At 33.9% G+C, this 18,182-nt stretch overlaps 1 protein-coding gene across 1 annotated transcript; it reads left to right on the top strand.

Annotated features, from left to right (window-relative positions):
• Positions 1–7,543: 7,543 nt before the first annotated feature.
• On the top strand, positions 7,544–15,698 carry LOC124361520 (lysosomal acid phosphatase-like). Its single transcript, XM_046815575.1, has 5 exons — positions 7,544–7,556; positions 9,205–9,384; positions 9,848–9,974; positions 10,128–10,342; positions 15,273–15,698. The coding sequence occupies exons 2-5, from the start codon at positions 9,223–9,225 to the stop codon at positions 15,468–15,470; spliced, it is 702 nt and encodes a 233-aa protein (XP_046671531.1). The 5' UTR covers positions 7,544–7,556; positions 9,205–9,222; the 3' UTR covers positions 15,471–15,698.
• The last annotated feature ends 2,484 nt before the right edge of the window (positions 15,699–18,182 follow it).

Below are 18,182 nucleotides of genomic sequence, written 5' to 3'. Positions count from 1 at the left end.
CATCGGTCCAGCTCCACAATTTGTTAATACCACTAAACAAAGTTAAACAATTTTTAACCCTTTGAGTAGTACGTGAAAACTGCTTCAAAAATAGTAATGATGTTCCAGAACGTCAAATGAAATACAAGCCAAAAGGAGTATAGACGTTCCAAAACGTCATTTATTCTTTGTTACGAAATTGATTTTTTTCTTTTGTTTTTGTTTTATTTGCATCCATTTAGAACCATATAGTTATTTAAAACTAATTTTAAACCAAACCATAGTTGGTAGTGCAATTTTTGAGGCACAATAATCGGCAAAATAAGACATTATTATCAACCATCTTATTTCTCGAGCGGACAGGCCTCACACGCCATCTATTAGAAACAACAGAAAACTTAATGGAATTTACCACTAGAGTGTTGCTAGGTAAACATGTGAAGTGGTTTACCGTTTCGTTTACATAGTTTGCTGCTTATATGCTTATATGCTCGAAAGTAATTATACCTAGTGTATTAGTACTGATAAGATGGATTTGGATCCGGACATTATGCTTCAAAATGAAGAGATCATACATCTTATCTATGACGTGAGTGAGGATGATCAAATTACTGAAAACGATGGCAGTGTTTCTTCATTCGGACAATGAACAAAGTGACAGTGGAGAAGACACATTTTTTAATGCAGACTATGTCTTTTGCGGATCAAAGTGATGTCGAAAGACGACTCCTTTGTCAATGCAGGTACATCTACTAGCGATATCAGACACCAAGGACACTCTTTCAAAGTCTATGATGACGACTAATGACAGTATCAATTTTTCTAATAATTCATCCCTGTCAGATAATGCGCCTGAACTATGTCACGATTGCTCTTGGAACCATGGGAATATTTTTAATCCCAAGAATGTTTCATTTGACAATTCTAAATCGGACCTTACATTGGATGATGTGTCAAATTTTGAAGGAAAGGAGATTGAATTCTTTTACAATCTTTTTGATGAAAAATTTAGTATCTCACATAGTACAAGAGACAAATAAGTATCCTTGTGATGAAATGAAAAATGAAAACACCAAAAATGTTTCTAAAGTAAAACGCTGGAGTGACACTAATATAGACGAGATGTACTGTTTTTTGGGAGTTATGATGCTCATGCCTCATTGCAGAAAAAATACAATTAAACAGTACTGGAGCACGGATACTTTATTGCAAACACCAATTTTCTCCACTCTGTTCAGTCAAGATAGGTTCCTACTAATTCTTAGAATGCTTCATTTGGACGATAATTCCCTTTCAGAAGATGGTGATAAGCTCTACAAAATAAGAACTGTTATTGAAACCATCAGAAGAAAGTTTTCTTCAAAAAACAGTCCAGAAAAAAGTCCCGTGATTGATGAAAGTCTGATTCTTTGGAAAGGCAGACTCGAATTCAAGCAGTACATACCTAGCAAGCGCAAACGCTTTGGTATATAAATTTTTGTTCTCTGTGACAGCAATTCAGGTATTGTTCTTGACTGTCTTGTATACTCAGGAAAAGGCACAAACTACATGTCGAGTGAAGAAGAATTTGGGGTCTCAGCCAAAGTAGTAGAAACCCTAATCCACCCCTATTTAGAGCAGAATCATGTGCTCTATCTCGATAACTGGTATACAAGTTCGGACCTTATTGAGATGGCTCTTAGATAACAAAACTGGAGCTTGAGGTACCGGTAAGAGCAAACCGGAACGTCTGCCAAAAAAAAATGAAAGAAGGAGAGTGCATAGTTCGAAGCAGAGAAGACATTGATTGCTGTGCGATTGTGTGACCGCCGACAAGTAACCATGCTTTCTACAGTACACCAACATACTATGGTTCCTGTAACCAAACGAGGGAAAACCAAAGAGAAGCCCAAATCAGTCATCGAAAACTGCAAGGACATGGGTGCCGTAGATAGAAACGGACATGGTTATATCATTCAATGATATAATGAGGAAGACAACCAAGTGGTACAGGAAACTCTTTTTCCACTTGTTAGATCTAACACTACTAAAATGCCTTCCGGATGCATGGTATATTCAACAACAAAAAGATTGCATTCTCTGAATTCAGGACATCTCTGATAAGACAGTAGTCTGAGGCGCACTACCAACCCAGACGGGGAGCACTGTGCCACGCCCAGTAGCAGCGCCAAGTGGAGACAAACATCCGCTCCGCCTGACAGCGCGCCATTTTTGCCCGCCCCCTCCCTACTCCTGAAGGTCAAGCCGAGGAAAGCTCAAAAGCGGTGTTATGTATGCTACAACACAACCACCCGTGAAAAGAAGAGGAAGGATACCACATTTCACTGCCCAGACTGCAATGTAGCATTGTATATTTACCCTTGTTTTGAGGAATTTCACACCAAAAACAATTTGTAAATCACCTGTAAATCATAAAAAAATGTAAACATTCCCAACTTTTGTACATTTTTATTTGTAATCAATTTTTAAAAAATACGTTTAATGTGTTTTTTTTTACTTTCTGGGTTGTATTTTCATGTTTCAGCTGTTACTCCTGTGGAACAGAACCTAGTGACGTTCCAAGACGTCATTACTCCTCAAAGGGTTAATGTAATAAAGATTTAGTAAAAGGTTTGAAAAATTGTTGTCTATAAACTATCAAGAGTCTAAAACTATTATTACAATTTTAAAAAACCCTATTTTATAATATGCAAGAATCATAAAAAAAATTCATTTACCGAATAGTGTGCTTTCTTCAACAAAGTATTTTTTATTTCATTTAAAAATCTTTTGCTGGACACCAATCCTTTATTGCACTCCAATATTTCATTTATTATTTTACAAATCAAATAATTTATGGATTTTTCAAAATTGGAAGAGCTATGTTGTTTTATCTGTATAAAATTATATCTCCCGGTATTATGTTTATTGGCGTTTGTACAACGAGAAAAATTATTTTTTATGTTGTGAGTAACATTTGCATAACTCAAACAGGTATACACTCGATAAAGTTATGATTTTGGAATCCTGAAAAAGCTTTCCTGCAAGGATCAGTGGAAGTTTTTTATTCATAATTCTTACAGCTCTTTTTTGTATTAAGAATATTCTGTTACAACTTACTAAAGTTGTTACTCCCCAGCTTCCTATACCATAGTTTACCAAACTTTGAAATAAAGCAAAATACACTTTTCACAATACTTCAAAACTAACAGTGTTTTATAATATTTTTAACGAAAAAACAAATTGAACTAAGCTTTTTTGAACTTTGTTTAATGTGGCATGAAAAGTTCAAATTAGTGTCAATATAAACACCCAAAAATATATTAGTAGGCTGAACAAAGATGGCATAGTGCTATTTATGGTTAATCTTACAAATTTGATTACGTTGCCTCACATGCTTCAATGCATTTTACAGAAAACCAGGTTTTCAGGTTTATGATACAGTTTCATAATATTGGTATCTAGCAATTGAGAACCCCCTCTCACTGACAATCACTGATGTGTCATCAGCATATTGAATGGTTCTTATGTAATCAGAATTAATACTTTTAGGTAAGTCAGCTTCAAACACAAGAAACATTAAAGGGCCTAGTATTGAGCCTTGAGGGCATCCTGTATGGCTTACTTCCCACTCAGGCTCAAAAACTTTCATATAAGTTCGAGAATACTGATTGTAAAGAGATTGGACAGAAATTAATTATCTATATCATTATTGTTTGAATTTTTATAAGTTTTATAACTAAATATTTTAATTTATCTGGGAAGATACCTGCAGGAAGACAATGATTGAAAAACGTATGTTTAAATGCGGACAATTAATTCTGCCACATATTTAATTAAGAATATTGGAATTTCATCCCATCCTGTCTATCTTTTGTTTTTTACCTTCTTAATAGTTGATAACATTTCATAAATTGTGACAGGTGTCAGGAAGGTCTAATCTATTATTGATGCCAAGGAAATGTTTATTCAAAATGTTTGCTGCTTCACTTTCTTGTAAAACCAAATCTCCACTTATCATTTCAGTGTTGTTGCTGTTTACTAATTTCTTAATTCTTGATTAACAACGGACCAGGTGGTCTTTGACATATTTTCAGAATTATTTATTTTATTAGTTAGTACTATTCTAGTTTTTCTAATTTTATTTTGCTCCTTAGAGCTAATTTACAATTATTGTACCGAAACTGAATTCTTTTAATATGAGAAATCATCTTCCAACAATAGACAAAGTTCTCACTTCTCCACACTTAATTCTCTAATTCCTTCTATAACACATTTCTTAATCTTAATTTTTGAATTTGAGGATGTAGGTTTTTTGGAAATGAACAATTGAAGTTATAAATGTTTCTAAAAACTGTTAATATACATTTCATTAGAACACTGATCTTTTCTTAGAGTAACATAGTAAATTTTGTCCCACTTTTCTCCTCCTAAATCTTTTACAAAAGACTAGATATTATTCTCTGTAAATTTTCTTTTGAATGTTTTGTAGTTTGAAATTCACTCCTTTTATGAAAAACTGAGATAATCTCGGCTGTGTGATCAGATAGTCCAGGGTCAATTATGTAATAACCATTGTTTTGGAAATTTATGAAGATATGATCTATGCGAGACTGAATTTTTTTCCTTATCCTTGTAGGATCATTATAATTAGGGAAACAGATCACATGAACTCACTAAATCTAACAGTTTGACAGAAAAATGTATCTTTGATGAGTGTATTAATATTCAATTCCCCACCTAACACAATTTTCTTCTGATAAACTATTTATTCAAATGTAATTGCTTATAAAATATACCCAAAATTGTTTATTTCTGGTACTCTGTAAAACATATAATTAAGAATACTTGATTTTCTACGGTAATCACTACACAGTGAATTTCAAGAACATTTCTTATAGCAAAGCTTTTCATAATTATCATAAATCTAAATTTTGTTAAATAGATATTTTCCAACAAGGATAACCCTCTCCGTTCTCCCAACCCTCTAAAATATCCTGTTACAAATTCCAACCCTAAATTATTTAAACAATACTTATTTTCTATGTCCAGCCAGTGTTGAATTAACAGTAAAACCACACAGTCTTGAACTGTGATAAAAATATGTCAGCACTTCGACTTTATTGGATGCTCTTTGAATATTACAGTGAAAAAACATTAAACCTCTAGATTAAAAAAAATTACCATCTAAACTGTTTAGTTTTCGGGTTGTATTATTCTTACTACTAGCTTCACTAACACTAACTGTCTCATCCTTTGTGCCATTTTGTGAATGTGGTGGTTTCCATCAGTGCATGCCTAAAGGAAACCCTGTCTCTTAATGCTTGATCTGGACTTTTGTTATACTTGTGCAGTTATAGCTAACCTCTGCAAAAAGGTTATAATTAACATTTTTTGCATCTTATATTAGTTATTTGGTTGTTTTGTGTAAAGAATGAATTTCAATTTGTTTAACCCTTTCCACATGGCAAATGAATATGTTGTATATTTCAACAAATTTTGTTCTTGTATAACGACATTATCTACATCTCCTGTAAGTCCTCTACCTGCATATTGAGGCTATCCTGTTCCTTCGTAATGGTTGTTTTAAGGCATAGCACGTCCAGGCCAACTTCTAGGAATTGACAAGGAATCTGGTACTGAATGAAATGTTTTTACCAAGTATCATTTTTTACTGCGGACAGTGGGAAGAAAATGTAAGTGTACAGTACGATAAGCAGACCTGGTTGTTATATTGATATTGCAAAATCAATATTATCAACCCTAGTGATTAATTAATTTGAACATTTACCTTTACTCACCTGTATCAACATAAAAACATTTTAGATTGTAAACATAATACATTACTGAATAAATGAAAACATAAATAAAAATTATAGTTACCTAACCATTGAAAGACAAACGCACTGTTTTCATTGTTGCAGCACATATTTTTTTCGGGTTTCTTTATTATTTTAATGACATTTTTTCTATTGCATATCTTAATTATTTCTTTGGTGGTTATGGTTCTGAGTTTTTTAATTTCAAACATGACTTTTATTTAGTATTTTAGACACAGTGATATCAATTGATAGTTCAAATATTCTATATATGAAGTTTTGATGATTATAGTAAGCAATATAAAAACCAGGTCTACTTATTGTACCCAGCCCAATGTAAAAAATAATGTTTTTATTAATCTTATAATTTTATACTTTGTTTATAAAATACAAAGCATTATCAAAAATTATGGTTTTTTGGGGTGTTTAAGGGGGTTTTCGGGTAGGGTACGATAAGCGGACCCGGTTTTTTATATCGAAATTGGCAAACGATATTACTTAATTATAACCATTGATATAATCAATCGATACTGATTAATTATTTTGAAAAATAATTAACTTAAAAATAACCTATATCATGTAAACACTTTCAAACAATACACATAAGGTAATATATCAATTATACATAAGTAAAATTTGATTATTAAAAATTGCAGTCAATTTTAGAAAACTACACGAAATTGCTTTGAAAGATGATAAGACATGTTTTTTCGTGGCTTCAACATGGATTCGTACAGAAAAAACCTATTGTGTGAAATTTGTGGGAAAGAAACAACTGTAACTGTGAGAGGAGCAAATATGGTCCGTCTTCAATTTTCCTAACTCTGGTTATAGCTTAATAATTTGTTTAATAACTGTAAATATTAAATTCAAATTTTAATTTAAAACATATAATTGTTATTTAGGACTATAGATACTTTTATATCGATGGATAGTCTAGGGTTTTTGAGATGTGAATATTAGGTAGCCTATCGTTGATAACATTCTTCGATATAATAGACGACGGTACCCTACCCAGGTTTTTCTCACCCATTAATTACCTGTTCTTTTTTTCTGTATATTTTATGACCTTTTTACTCCCTACTGTTATGCTTAATAAGTTTGTTATTCCTACAAATCCAGAACCCTAATTCTCCCACCCCTTATACCAATGGACTATTTGGGATATAAATAACGTAAATTTAACATAATAAAATAATTTTTTGCACCTACAGAAACAATTTTTAAAGCGTTTTAATCATTTTATAGCCTAATGTGGGTTTATTAAATACTATTCAAAACCAGTTAAATTACTCTTGGCTTACTTTAATACTGACCAAACTTATTATGTTGATAAAAATATTTACTTACCTTCTCCAGGATACGCCTAATACCCTTCACGAGGTGCATCAGGAATAATTATCAGGATCCACTGACAAAAGTTTCATTACAACAAACTTTACCACTAGGGCATTTAGCATATATATCTGTAAAAGTTCCCACCTCTATCTATAGCAAACTGAAATCTTCCATTCATTTTGTTACACTATTAACAGTTCCAAAACAAACAGATAATTTAGGCCAGTATTCTGAAAATACACTATCCACTCTCTGATAAATGCAAAACGCTGCTTTACTTTTGTTTTCTGGTGGGGGGGGGGGGGGGTGGGGGGGGGGGGGGGTGGGGGGGGGGGGGGGTGGGGGGGGGGGGGGGTGGGGGGGGGGGGGGGTGGGGGGGGGGGGGGGTAATCTACTGGCAACCTGTACCAGTTTATCCAAATTTTTCTTGATAAAAGTTTGGTAAGTAAAAACACTAGGGTACAATATAAAAAACTAATATATTTGAAGATCTGGAAATAAGTAGTAAATTTAAAAATTTGGTGTTAACCCTCAAGGCTATAAAAATAAGAAAAAGAGGAGTACCAATTGATGACATCGTTAAGTGTAATTTGTTAATTATTCCAACCTTTGTGAACCATAAGACACCCCAATTATCTAGTATGATTGGAAGATCGAATTTTCTTAAGCCTAGTTCTCTTTCCTGTTTAGCTTCTTTAGGCCAATCTCACCTTTACTTCTATATGGTCCACCCAGGATCTGGCGAGAATTAAAATAAGAATACTAAGAGAACTGAATTAAAGAAAACCAGAGTTGTAAGTAAACTTGGAAATTTTTGAATATCATACTCTCAATGGTTTAACTAATAGAACTAAGATACCAATAGTAATAAATGGAGGATTGAGAGTTTTTAAGTATCTTGAAGTCACGTATCTGGAAATAGACACCCTTGGAAACTTAAATATTCAGAGGTCTATTATAATCAATTGTACCAGGTGAGTCACTCTGACCTGTAGAGTAACGCAATAATTAAAATTCAATTTATAGTTTTTTTTTTTACTTTTAAGTTTCCTTCCCCAGCAGGGACCACTTCTGGCTGGTTTATATACCTACCAGTTGAACCCGCCACTGGGCACAGCAGCAAAAACCGATGTGCCACTTCAATCTGGGCAACTTTATGGGATGTCCAGTAGCGGCACATCACTAACCGCAAATGTCGAGATTCTGGGGTTCATGGGCAATTCGATAGGTCTAGTCTACTGTGGAAGATGACTGTTGGAGTTGGTGGGGTTTGTTCCCTTACCTCAGAGGTTCTTGTTAACCTCAACAAGGGTGTGCCACCCCCTGCCTACTTTGACTGGAGAGGCTGGTTCAGAGCTGGCCTCCCCTTCTTCCGGGATGACTTTGAGATGTAGTGCCCTAATTCTTCCTCATGGATCTCGATAGGAGGCGGCCCCTACTCCCTAACCTTACCCATCCTGAATATCCTATCAATCCGGAAGAAGCACAAAGGTTCTTACAGGACTAAGTGCAATTTACAAGCTTCTTGTCCTAAGAGAACAAAAAAAAAAGCCAAATCCTATGGAGTGACGTGCACTATTATCAAACTCAGTGTTCCTCTTACAGAAATGAAGCTTCACGCACAATTTCAAGCCTAACATAGTTCATTTCCATGATATTGTGTGGACAGGCGACAGACAGCCAACAAGAAATTATTCGAGTGATTAATGAAATATTGAAATATGGGTTGTTTAATTTTTAAATAAATAATCTTAATGTGCTGCAAATTAAAAAATACTTTGATAAAGTCATAAAAAGTTTCATTTCGTAGAAATCTAGTGTAAGAAGGAGTGCCAAAGTACTTTACTTGGGTTTGAGCAGCAGATTTAATAGTGTAACAAGAATACTTTCCTTCTGTTGTGGTGGCATTACATATTTATGACCAAAATCGTATTTTTTTAGGTTTAATTAATTCAAACAGAACTTTTTTTAATTGTCACTTACCAGTTTTGTTGCTGTAAACAGCAAAGTATTAAAAAGTTCTATATTATCACGACTGAGTTTTTAAATTGCACTCTCAAAATAATCATTTCTGACATGTATTTTACAGCTAGCTCTAAACCCATCTATGTGTCCTCGTTACTACAAAGAGCAGAACGAGACTGTTAAATTGTTCAATGAAAGAGATCCGGAGTATAAAGATATATTTGATTTAATGACACTCAATACTGGAGCAAATGTGACAACATGTTCTCAAATGTACATGGTGTGGGAAGTTCTCAGCTCTCAAGTAAGCTAAAATAATATTCAGTCTCTGCATGATATAATGGGTTTAACCAGACTCTACTCTTTTCCACTGTTAATATTTAGATTAAACATCTATTTAAAACTACTAATTAATTGTCAAAATTTTATCATACATGGCCGTAATAATAAAATACAATATATAATATTATATATATATATATATATTTAGTGTTAAATTGGTAAAGGTTGATTTAATGTGAATACTGAGCTTAGCTCCATTTCATCTTCCACTCCATTCCACCTTCCACAGATTGACTGGAACTGAGTCCACATATGTCTGAAGAGATCCATAAAAGTAAATCAATTGAGATTCCAGGAGTCAATCTGTACTAGTGCTACAGATGCTGCACTAAGCAGAAGGTGAAGTGGAGCTAAACTCAATATTAGCATCACAATTTCATTAATATTTACATCTACTTGCAAAGCATTAAATTTGTTATGTTTAGCTTGAAAATGATTTACCACTTCCTCATTGGACCAAGGAAATTTTCCCTGAAAAACTGTTGCCAATTATTAGCAGAATTTACCGTATTGCTACAATCCGGAATTTGAAAATGGTCAGACTTGTTAATGGTAAGAAAATAGATCATTCTGTATGATATAGTCTTTATAACTAAGTCTTCATATAAAATTTATACCTAACCTAACCAAATATCATAGTCCAAGTGAACTCGGCCGTAAGATTTTGTGCTATAAAACTATATCTTTTTGTTTTTCTATGCTAGGGACTTTTCATTGAATACATAATGACAATGATGAACATGAAGAAGAACAACACGAGCCCAGACGTGACCATGTATGTGCATGTGGGACACGACGTGACGTTACTGGCTCTACTCACCGCCCTTGGCTATCAAGAGGCCCAAATACTCAGCTCGGGCACAGCCCTCATCTTCGAATTGCATCTCAACCCAGCAATGTCTAGTGGCTGGGAAGTTAAGGTATCCTTAGCATGATCAAAGAACACAATTATAATAAGTTTACATACATTATGACATTTTATTACCTAAAGGCTATTTATTAATGGTTACAAGACAATGTGAGGCGTTGTAATCATAAACTAGTGTTTAACTTTGCAATCTTAACTATATAGATAAAAGGTGTAATTAAATCTCCACTATAACTTGAACAACTTATTGTCAGAATCTGGATTGAAAAAATTACACCACAAACTTTACTTTCTTAATTTCACTCCCTCTAAAATCTTGGAATGAGAAGCACTAAAATTAATTGATTTATAATTAAAAACTGACAAACTTTTCTAAGCAAAGTAGGATAAGCCTGTACCTGACAAATTTTAAAGAGGATTTAATTCACACATTCTCATTAACATTAATTCCTGTATAAGTTAATAACTAATGTTATTAACTATTGTTATTATCCAATACATATGTTATGTTACTAGTTTTGTATATTTACGTATTCCTTCTTATGGTCATGCTACCATTAGCCTGGCAACCACCTTTTCCCCACTTAAAGACAACGTTATCTTTGAAAATATTAGGTATATAATGCTAACACACTTTGAATCAATTTTTTAAATGTTTTTCTTTAAAACACAACAAGTTTTACTTAGTTCCAATTTAAAATATGAAGAATAAATTAAAATTATATGACAAACAATATTATAAACAAGTTAATAAATGAATTCAGGTGTGAAATGTTTCTCTGTGTCTAATAAACCGTGACTATAAATCCCAACCAAGGTCAATTCTCCTAGCACTCTTACATCCTCTGATTCGCAAGCTGACTGGGGCAAATGATTCCTTTCCACTAAAAATATGCCAAGTAATTCTAGTTGTTGGATATCTATTTCCACATGTGTTAATTTGTTTTCTTTCACCTCATGTCAAATGAATTCTTTTATGTGTGGGATTTGTACTTCTACCATGCAAAAAAGGAGTTGCAAGAAGTCTATAAAGATTGACCTAATCGTTCAATTCAGTAGAACCATATTTATAATTTGCCGCTCGGTGTTTTATCACATCCTGGACCTTGCTGTCACTCATACAGCGAGATTGAAGATAAAAATGGTTGTCCACTTTGTATTATTGTTAGATTTTCTTCAGTGACATCACTTCTGATTTGTCATATTTCGATAGTTCAGTTTCACAGTCTCGTCTTGAGCAATCAGCACGATGTCATTGGTTAACAGTCTGATATCTTCGATAATGAGACACACAATTGAGATAATTATAAATCTATTAGATCGACCTCACCAATCAACAGATCAACTTACTCAAATTTATTTTCCTTTTTAAGAAAACCTTTTCAGATCCAGGAACCTGGTTAGTTTGATGCTTTTCACGAATGAATTCATTCATGAGGTATAGTGTGTAGTGTCATTGTGGACTAAGGACCTAAAAATTTTGTGATAAATAATGTATAACATGCTCCCATTCACTTATAATTATTAAATTGAACAGTTTGAACAGTGTAGTTCATCTTCTGCATCTCTAAAGTTAAGGAAGTCTTTAAGGTTTTTTATTAGTAATACTATTGTCTCTGCCAATGTGTATATAGGAGAACATTATAAATATTTCAAAAGTCACATACGTTTTCTGATACATTGCAAGTTTTAATGTCAGGCCATGGATAAGCAAGATGAATTTGAGAAATTTTTGTTAATATAATATATGTTTTTGAACTCTTTTACGTTTTATTATTACTCTATGATTATATGTCATGTACCTTTTATTTCTTTATTAGTAATGTTATGGACGTTTTGTTAATAAAAACTTATATAAAGGCTATAACAAATTCTATAACAGTATAAACTTAATTTACAGTATTAGAAAACAACTAAAATTGGAAAAGTTAATATTTTGTTTTTCCAGTCTTACATTCAAAACTATTTTTAACAAATAAGACATATTTTAAAAGTGTTTCACTTGAATGATTTGAAAGCTCTGTAAAGGACAGTTTAAAATCTAAATTGTAGTAAAATATATCCAGAATTTTTACGACTATGAGATTACTGGATTTTATATTTTATCACAATATTGTGAATAGACATATTCGATCTTCATCATTTATTTACAAATCAACTGGAAAGATTAACTTTCCAAGTAAGTTAAAAACTTCAACAGTCAAAAGATCAATATTTTAATAATGTGGTTATAACGTCAATCATGTTGGCAATGGGTTTCCATATTGTTTTATTATTGCCATTATCAGTTTCGTTATTATTTTACATTCCCGTATTTCTCCTGTAACATAACCTATTATGTTACTGGAACCATAATGGATTCAGGCATCTCTTTTAGTGGCCATGTAACATATGGTACACAAAGTGCTTTAGGTAGACTGAGGGATCTATAATAGATTTAGAATATGCTTCCAGAGTCTGTAGAGCTGTAGATCATAAAGTCACCTGTATTGTTAGTGTTTTACTACTGTTACATACTGTTGAATACGGAAATAGTATCTCAGGGGAATCGTTATAGACTTACAAAAGTGCAAAACTCGGCCCGTTAGTTTAATTTTTTTGTCTGAATTTTAAGGAACATGTACCGGTATCCCTTTTTAAAGAGAAAGCGGGTTTGGTTCAAATGGAAGACATATGCAGGTTCCGGACAAACTGCATGACACAAAGTCCTATGTCTTGGAGAGCTTCGGTATCTTGGACACAGACTGTCATATCGGGAAGAGGTCGCTCAAAGTAGCACCCACTAATACCGAAAACCACTTTCCTCAAGAGTGACATGAGGTCGGAAGGAGAAGCTTTAGTTACTTTGGCCAACCATGTACAAGGACTATCCAGAAAGTAACAGACGTTTTTTAAATAGTGCGGCAGTGGGCGGGGCTACAGCCGCCATCTTGGTGTACTCTGGCGTTCGTTCAGTTCAGTACTCATCGAGCTGTAGTCGCGCGCGGTCTGTATAGGTTTCACTTTTCCCACTGTGATTAATTACGAATACGTGCTGCAATTGAAAATTCCACCACTCGTAAAGTGTGTTCAGTGATAAGGTTTTTGTTGGCAAAAACCATAAATCAAGTGAAATCTATCGCCAACTGTGTGAAGTTTATGGAAATGGAATAATGAGTGAAAGCAGTGATGTATTAACTTTAAAAATGTCCGCACCAATGTTTATGACGATAATGTTAGCGGTCGGCCTAGCCTAGTGACTGAAGATTTTAATGTTGAAAATTAATGACAAAGTTCGTGAAGACCGCCATTTCACAATGACTGAACTCTCGGAACATTTTTAACAATTTTTACGAACTTTACTTCATGAAATTGTTGTAGAGAAGCTTGGATACCACATTTTTTGTGCAAGGCGGGTTCCAAAAATCATTACGGAGGATCACAACAAACAAAGTCTTGCTGCATCGTTAACTTTCTTTGGAGAATACGACAAACGTGGTAACGAACTTCTAGACCGTACGTTACTAGTGATGAAATGTGGGTGAAGCATATCAATGGGGGCACACACATTCTCCAAAAAACCAAGAAAATGTCTCCAAACGACATCAGCGAGAACGATTATGGCAACTGTTTTTTGAGATGCTAAGGGTCTGATTTTGGTTGATTTCCTTGAATTGGGATCAACAATCAACTCAGAGAGGTACTCTGAAACATTGCAGAAGCTACGACGAGCGATACAAAACAAGCGTAGAAGAAAATTGAGCTCGAGATTTTTGTTTTTCCACGACAATGTACGTCCCCATACAGCCAATCGTACTCGACAAGTCTTAGATCATTTTAATTGGGAAGTGCTCGATCGGCCTCCTAAAGCCCAAACCTGACACCATGCGACTATCACCTCTTTCCAGCGATGACGACGTGGCTCGCAACGCAGCGCTTCTATAGTAACGCTGAACTTCAAGCTGGTGTTAATCAGTGGTTAAGATCTCAGGCGGCAGATTTCTACAAAGCTGGAATCGAAAAACTTTTGTCACGTTACGATAAATGTCTCAATTTGAACGGAGATTATGTTGACAAATAGCCTAAGAGTGTATAGCTTTTAAATGTATACAATAAAATGTCCTTATTTCAGGTGGTTAATTTTTAATTTCAAAACGTCTGTTACTTTCTGGATAGTCCTCGTACCTTCCTGACACCTTAAAGACTTAAACCAAAAATGTACGTTCAAAAAGAAAGAAAAAAATACAACAGCAGCAACTAAGATGTCACTATAAGGAACGTATATAATACATAGCGATTACTTTAATTAGTTTGTAGGTGTTAGAACTTATGTATATATATATATATATATATATATATATATATATATATATATATATATATATATATATAAAATTTATATACTTTCTATTTCTGTTCTGTTTCTATATTTTACTTTCCTGAAAATGTTTAAACCACGTTGTAACTGTTTTTATAATTTTTTTTTTATAGTTTGTCTGTTGTTATATATGTTATTATTATTTAGGAAATACACGGATATACCATGAATCTGACCAAAGTTATTCTGAAAAACAGTTATGTACCGAGAAATTTTTAAAAATAAAGGCATTTTTATTTATTTATTTGTTGTAGAATATAAAACAATGCAGCACTATAATAATTATTATACCTATATATGCCCACGAAATAGTATAAATAACATACACTAATAATACCATAAAAGCCTTGGATTACTTAATAATTTCTTTCAGAAATTTTATTTACGTAGTTAAATTTAGTGTTCCTTCCATAGTTTGACATAAATCAACGCATAAAAACTCAGACATGTACTACGAGTATCGGCATCGACCTTAGTCTTGTAACAATGCTACAACTGCTAATCTATGTTTTACCATGTATTGTACGTTTAGTATTTGTTACTGTGTGAGTAATATCTGGTTTAGAGAATTGTGAACAAAATTAATAAGCTTAGTATAACCTATTGTATCGTACTATGTGACTAGGTGCTGAAAGTGGTCAACAGCCACGAGGAACCGGCCCAGCCAGCTCTGATGGACTTGCCGTCCTGCACTCACCCTTGTGACTTCAACGTGTTTTTGACAAATACTGCCAAGTACATACCGACTAACTGGGCCAGGGAATGTGAAGATCTGAACTCACCAAGCGATATACCGTTTGTGGTACATCCAGTCAGACAATAATAACATCACATGCGATTTTAAAAAGATACATTTATAAATTCACTATGTAATATAGTTTAGTGCCTAGAAATTTGTAAGGTTTTATATTAAAAATGTTACATATTATGTCCAAAATAAAACGCAATTAAATGTAGGATAATTTTTGTAAAACCTTGTTTTTAATGTTGGCAAGAAATTAAAAGTAACTGGAGAAAATAAAAAGAATTTAAACGCTGTTTTGGTAACCTATATTTTGAAAGTTCTTCAAGGAGAATCTCATGGACGCTACACTTCCTTAAATGGTTGTTTAATTATACGCCCATACTCTATCTTGTATCCGTCAGACGTTTCCAGAATTAACACTATTAACAATTTTAATTGCTTAGGAGCCTGTGCACAGTTGGGAGATAAATGTTTTTTTGAAGTTATGGACTGGAATCCTTTAAAATAAGTTAAGGTGTTTCAACTATATCTTTAGATAGTTAAAAAATTAGAGATTTACTCTCTGAGGGTTCAGATCTTTCCAACAGCTGCATTTACTCGGGATTCGTAGAAATATTTGTGGTTCACACTCAAATTTCTTGTGGAAAACTTTTGAGAATTTCTGGAATATCCGTTGGTCAGACACTATTGTGGAATAAGATGTAGTGTGTTAATCCACCAGTTAAGACGTTTCGTATTGGTTGAAATTTGTGATCTTTTGGCTAACCCTTCTGATAAAAAAAGATATGGTCAGTACCCCAATACATACTCTATATGTTATGACCAGAAACAGGGAATTTCTCGGGGACAGGGACTTACGGTACCGGGACGGAACAAAGATTAAACTGGATTTTGAGGGTCTGCAGAGGCTGTCGGCCATATTCAATTTACTCCCATAAGAACAACGTTACAAAGTAATCCAAACTACTCTGTTATTTATAGTCCAAAAATAGCAGTTGACTCCCCATGATTTACCATGGCATAAACCTTTGAAAATGTTATGATGAAGGTAGGTACTACATATTTGAATCCATTTAATACCGGAGATACGAAATATAAACACTGATTTTAGCGAGACTTCTCCGCTAAGAGACAGTTTATTGAAAGCGGCCGAGGAGCCTCAGCCCCTGGCTGGCCTCAGTGAGAGAACTGGGATCATGACAACACCATGAATGAGCACTAAAAACTCGCGAATTGCCACTATCAAGTAAAACAATCATAATCATTTATGCTTCAGAGCCTAAAAACAAGATTGCTGCGTTTATGTGAAACAAGGTTCATTGAAGGACATAATGTTATCATGGCTTTTGTCGAGTTTTATGAAGCCATTGTTCAAACTGTTCGAACTATCTCAGGATGACCGATCAGAACGAGCAAAGCAAGTTCTCTTTTAGTTATAATTGAAAAAGCACTGTTATCGTATCTTTTTTCGTTTGTGAACATTTTATGAGCTAAACTCTATCATTGACGATATATTTAGAGAGTCCACAGGTCGACTTGGTTTCTGCATTAGGCTATGCCAAAGCTATTACACTTTAGCTAGCTGAAAGACTAAAACACTTTAAGAAAATCTAACTGAAGGATTCCTCAATTGTTCCTGCCTGTACAACAAAAATACAGGACTATGTTTGGCGCTGACCTAGAACTTCCAAGCATAATAAACAGTTAGACAACAAAAAGAGACAACTGTCCTCATCAGAATGTGGAAGAATACTTTAGACGAACTATCTTTGCTCTGGATGATATGTTGATTAATCTTAGTAGCAGATTTGAACACAATAGCGATATTGTTATATCTTTTAAAACCCTCAAACCCATTCATGCTTCTTCTGATAAAATTGCTTCACATTGATAAAATAGATTGTCTAGCAATTTACTATAAACTTAAGACATCTTCCTCAGTTGTTAGAGCGCAGTGTCTTCTGTTGTGCCAGAAATGGCAAAATGAGAGATTTGTTTTAAAACATCTAACTTTTACCGAGTGTCTTGATATGTGTGGCAAACAGTTTTTCCCACATATATTTCGATTGTTGAAAGTGTTAGGGACACTTCTTGGGTCGACATGTACTGCTGAAAGATCGTTCTCAACATTGAAACGAGACTTTCATTTTCAACAAGAACTTTGTAAGTAACAAAATTGGGAATGAGCGGTTGACTGCACTTGCCTTAATTTCTGTCCACTACGGGAAAATATCAGTTTTTCCAGAGAAAGTACTAGATACCATAGTGCAGAAGTCAGGAAAATTTTACTTTAATTGTTACTCCTGCACAGCCTACTAATAGAGCGCTTCCATAGTTATGAATATCAATCGTCAATACATCCTACTTAAAACCTCTGTGCAAAATTCACTATTCTTTTCTTAAATTTGAAATTTTCAAAAATGTTGATGGTTTTTGGGGAGGTCCTCCAATTTTATCCTTACTCCCCCAAAATGCGTTCATAGTTGCGTCCTTGAGGTTTCGACTGAACCGGTAGGGATATTAAACTCAGCTCTAATAATTAGAAAAATATTATTATCCCATACCTGAGAATATTTCGTATTGTTTTAGTTTCTTTTGTTCCTGTATTCTGTTTAATATTTATTTACATATGAACGTAGTTATGTAGAAAAGGGAGAATAAGAATAAACCGATACTACCGACCGATACAAAGGAGTATTGAAGGGGCCAACAGACCGTAACGAAATAGGTAGTTCACTTACGGACATACAGACTGTCCTTTGACCTAAAAATTAAAGTTTCTTCTCTGAA

Source organism: Homalodisca vitripennis, chromosome 4 (assembly GCF_021130785.1).
Source record: "Homalodisca vitripennis isolate AUS2020 chromosome 4, UT_GWSS_2.1, whole genome shotgun sequence".
Taxonomy (NCBI): Eukaryota; Metazoa; Arthropoda; class Insecta; order Hemiptera; family Cicadellidae; genus Homalodisca; species Homalodisca vitripennis.
The sequence above is the reverse complement of the archived record's forward strand: the minus strand, read 5'-3'. Positions and strand labels throughout refer to the sequence as shown.

Bases quoted from the DNA above. Each gene is read 5' to 3' on its own strand.
- LOC124361520 (XM_046815575.1), top strand. From the start codon at position 9,223: ATGTGTCCTCGTTACTACAAAGAGCAGAACGAGACTGTTAAATTGTTC. The intron at 9,385-9,847 runs GTAAGCTAAAAT...TGTTATGTTTAG, and splicing joins GGGAAGTTCTCAGCTCTCAA to CTTGAAAATGATTTACCACT. The intron at 9,975-10,127 runs GTAAGAAAATAG...TTCTATGCTAGG, and splicing joins AATGGTCAGACTTGTTAATG to GACTTTTCATTGAATACATA.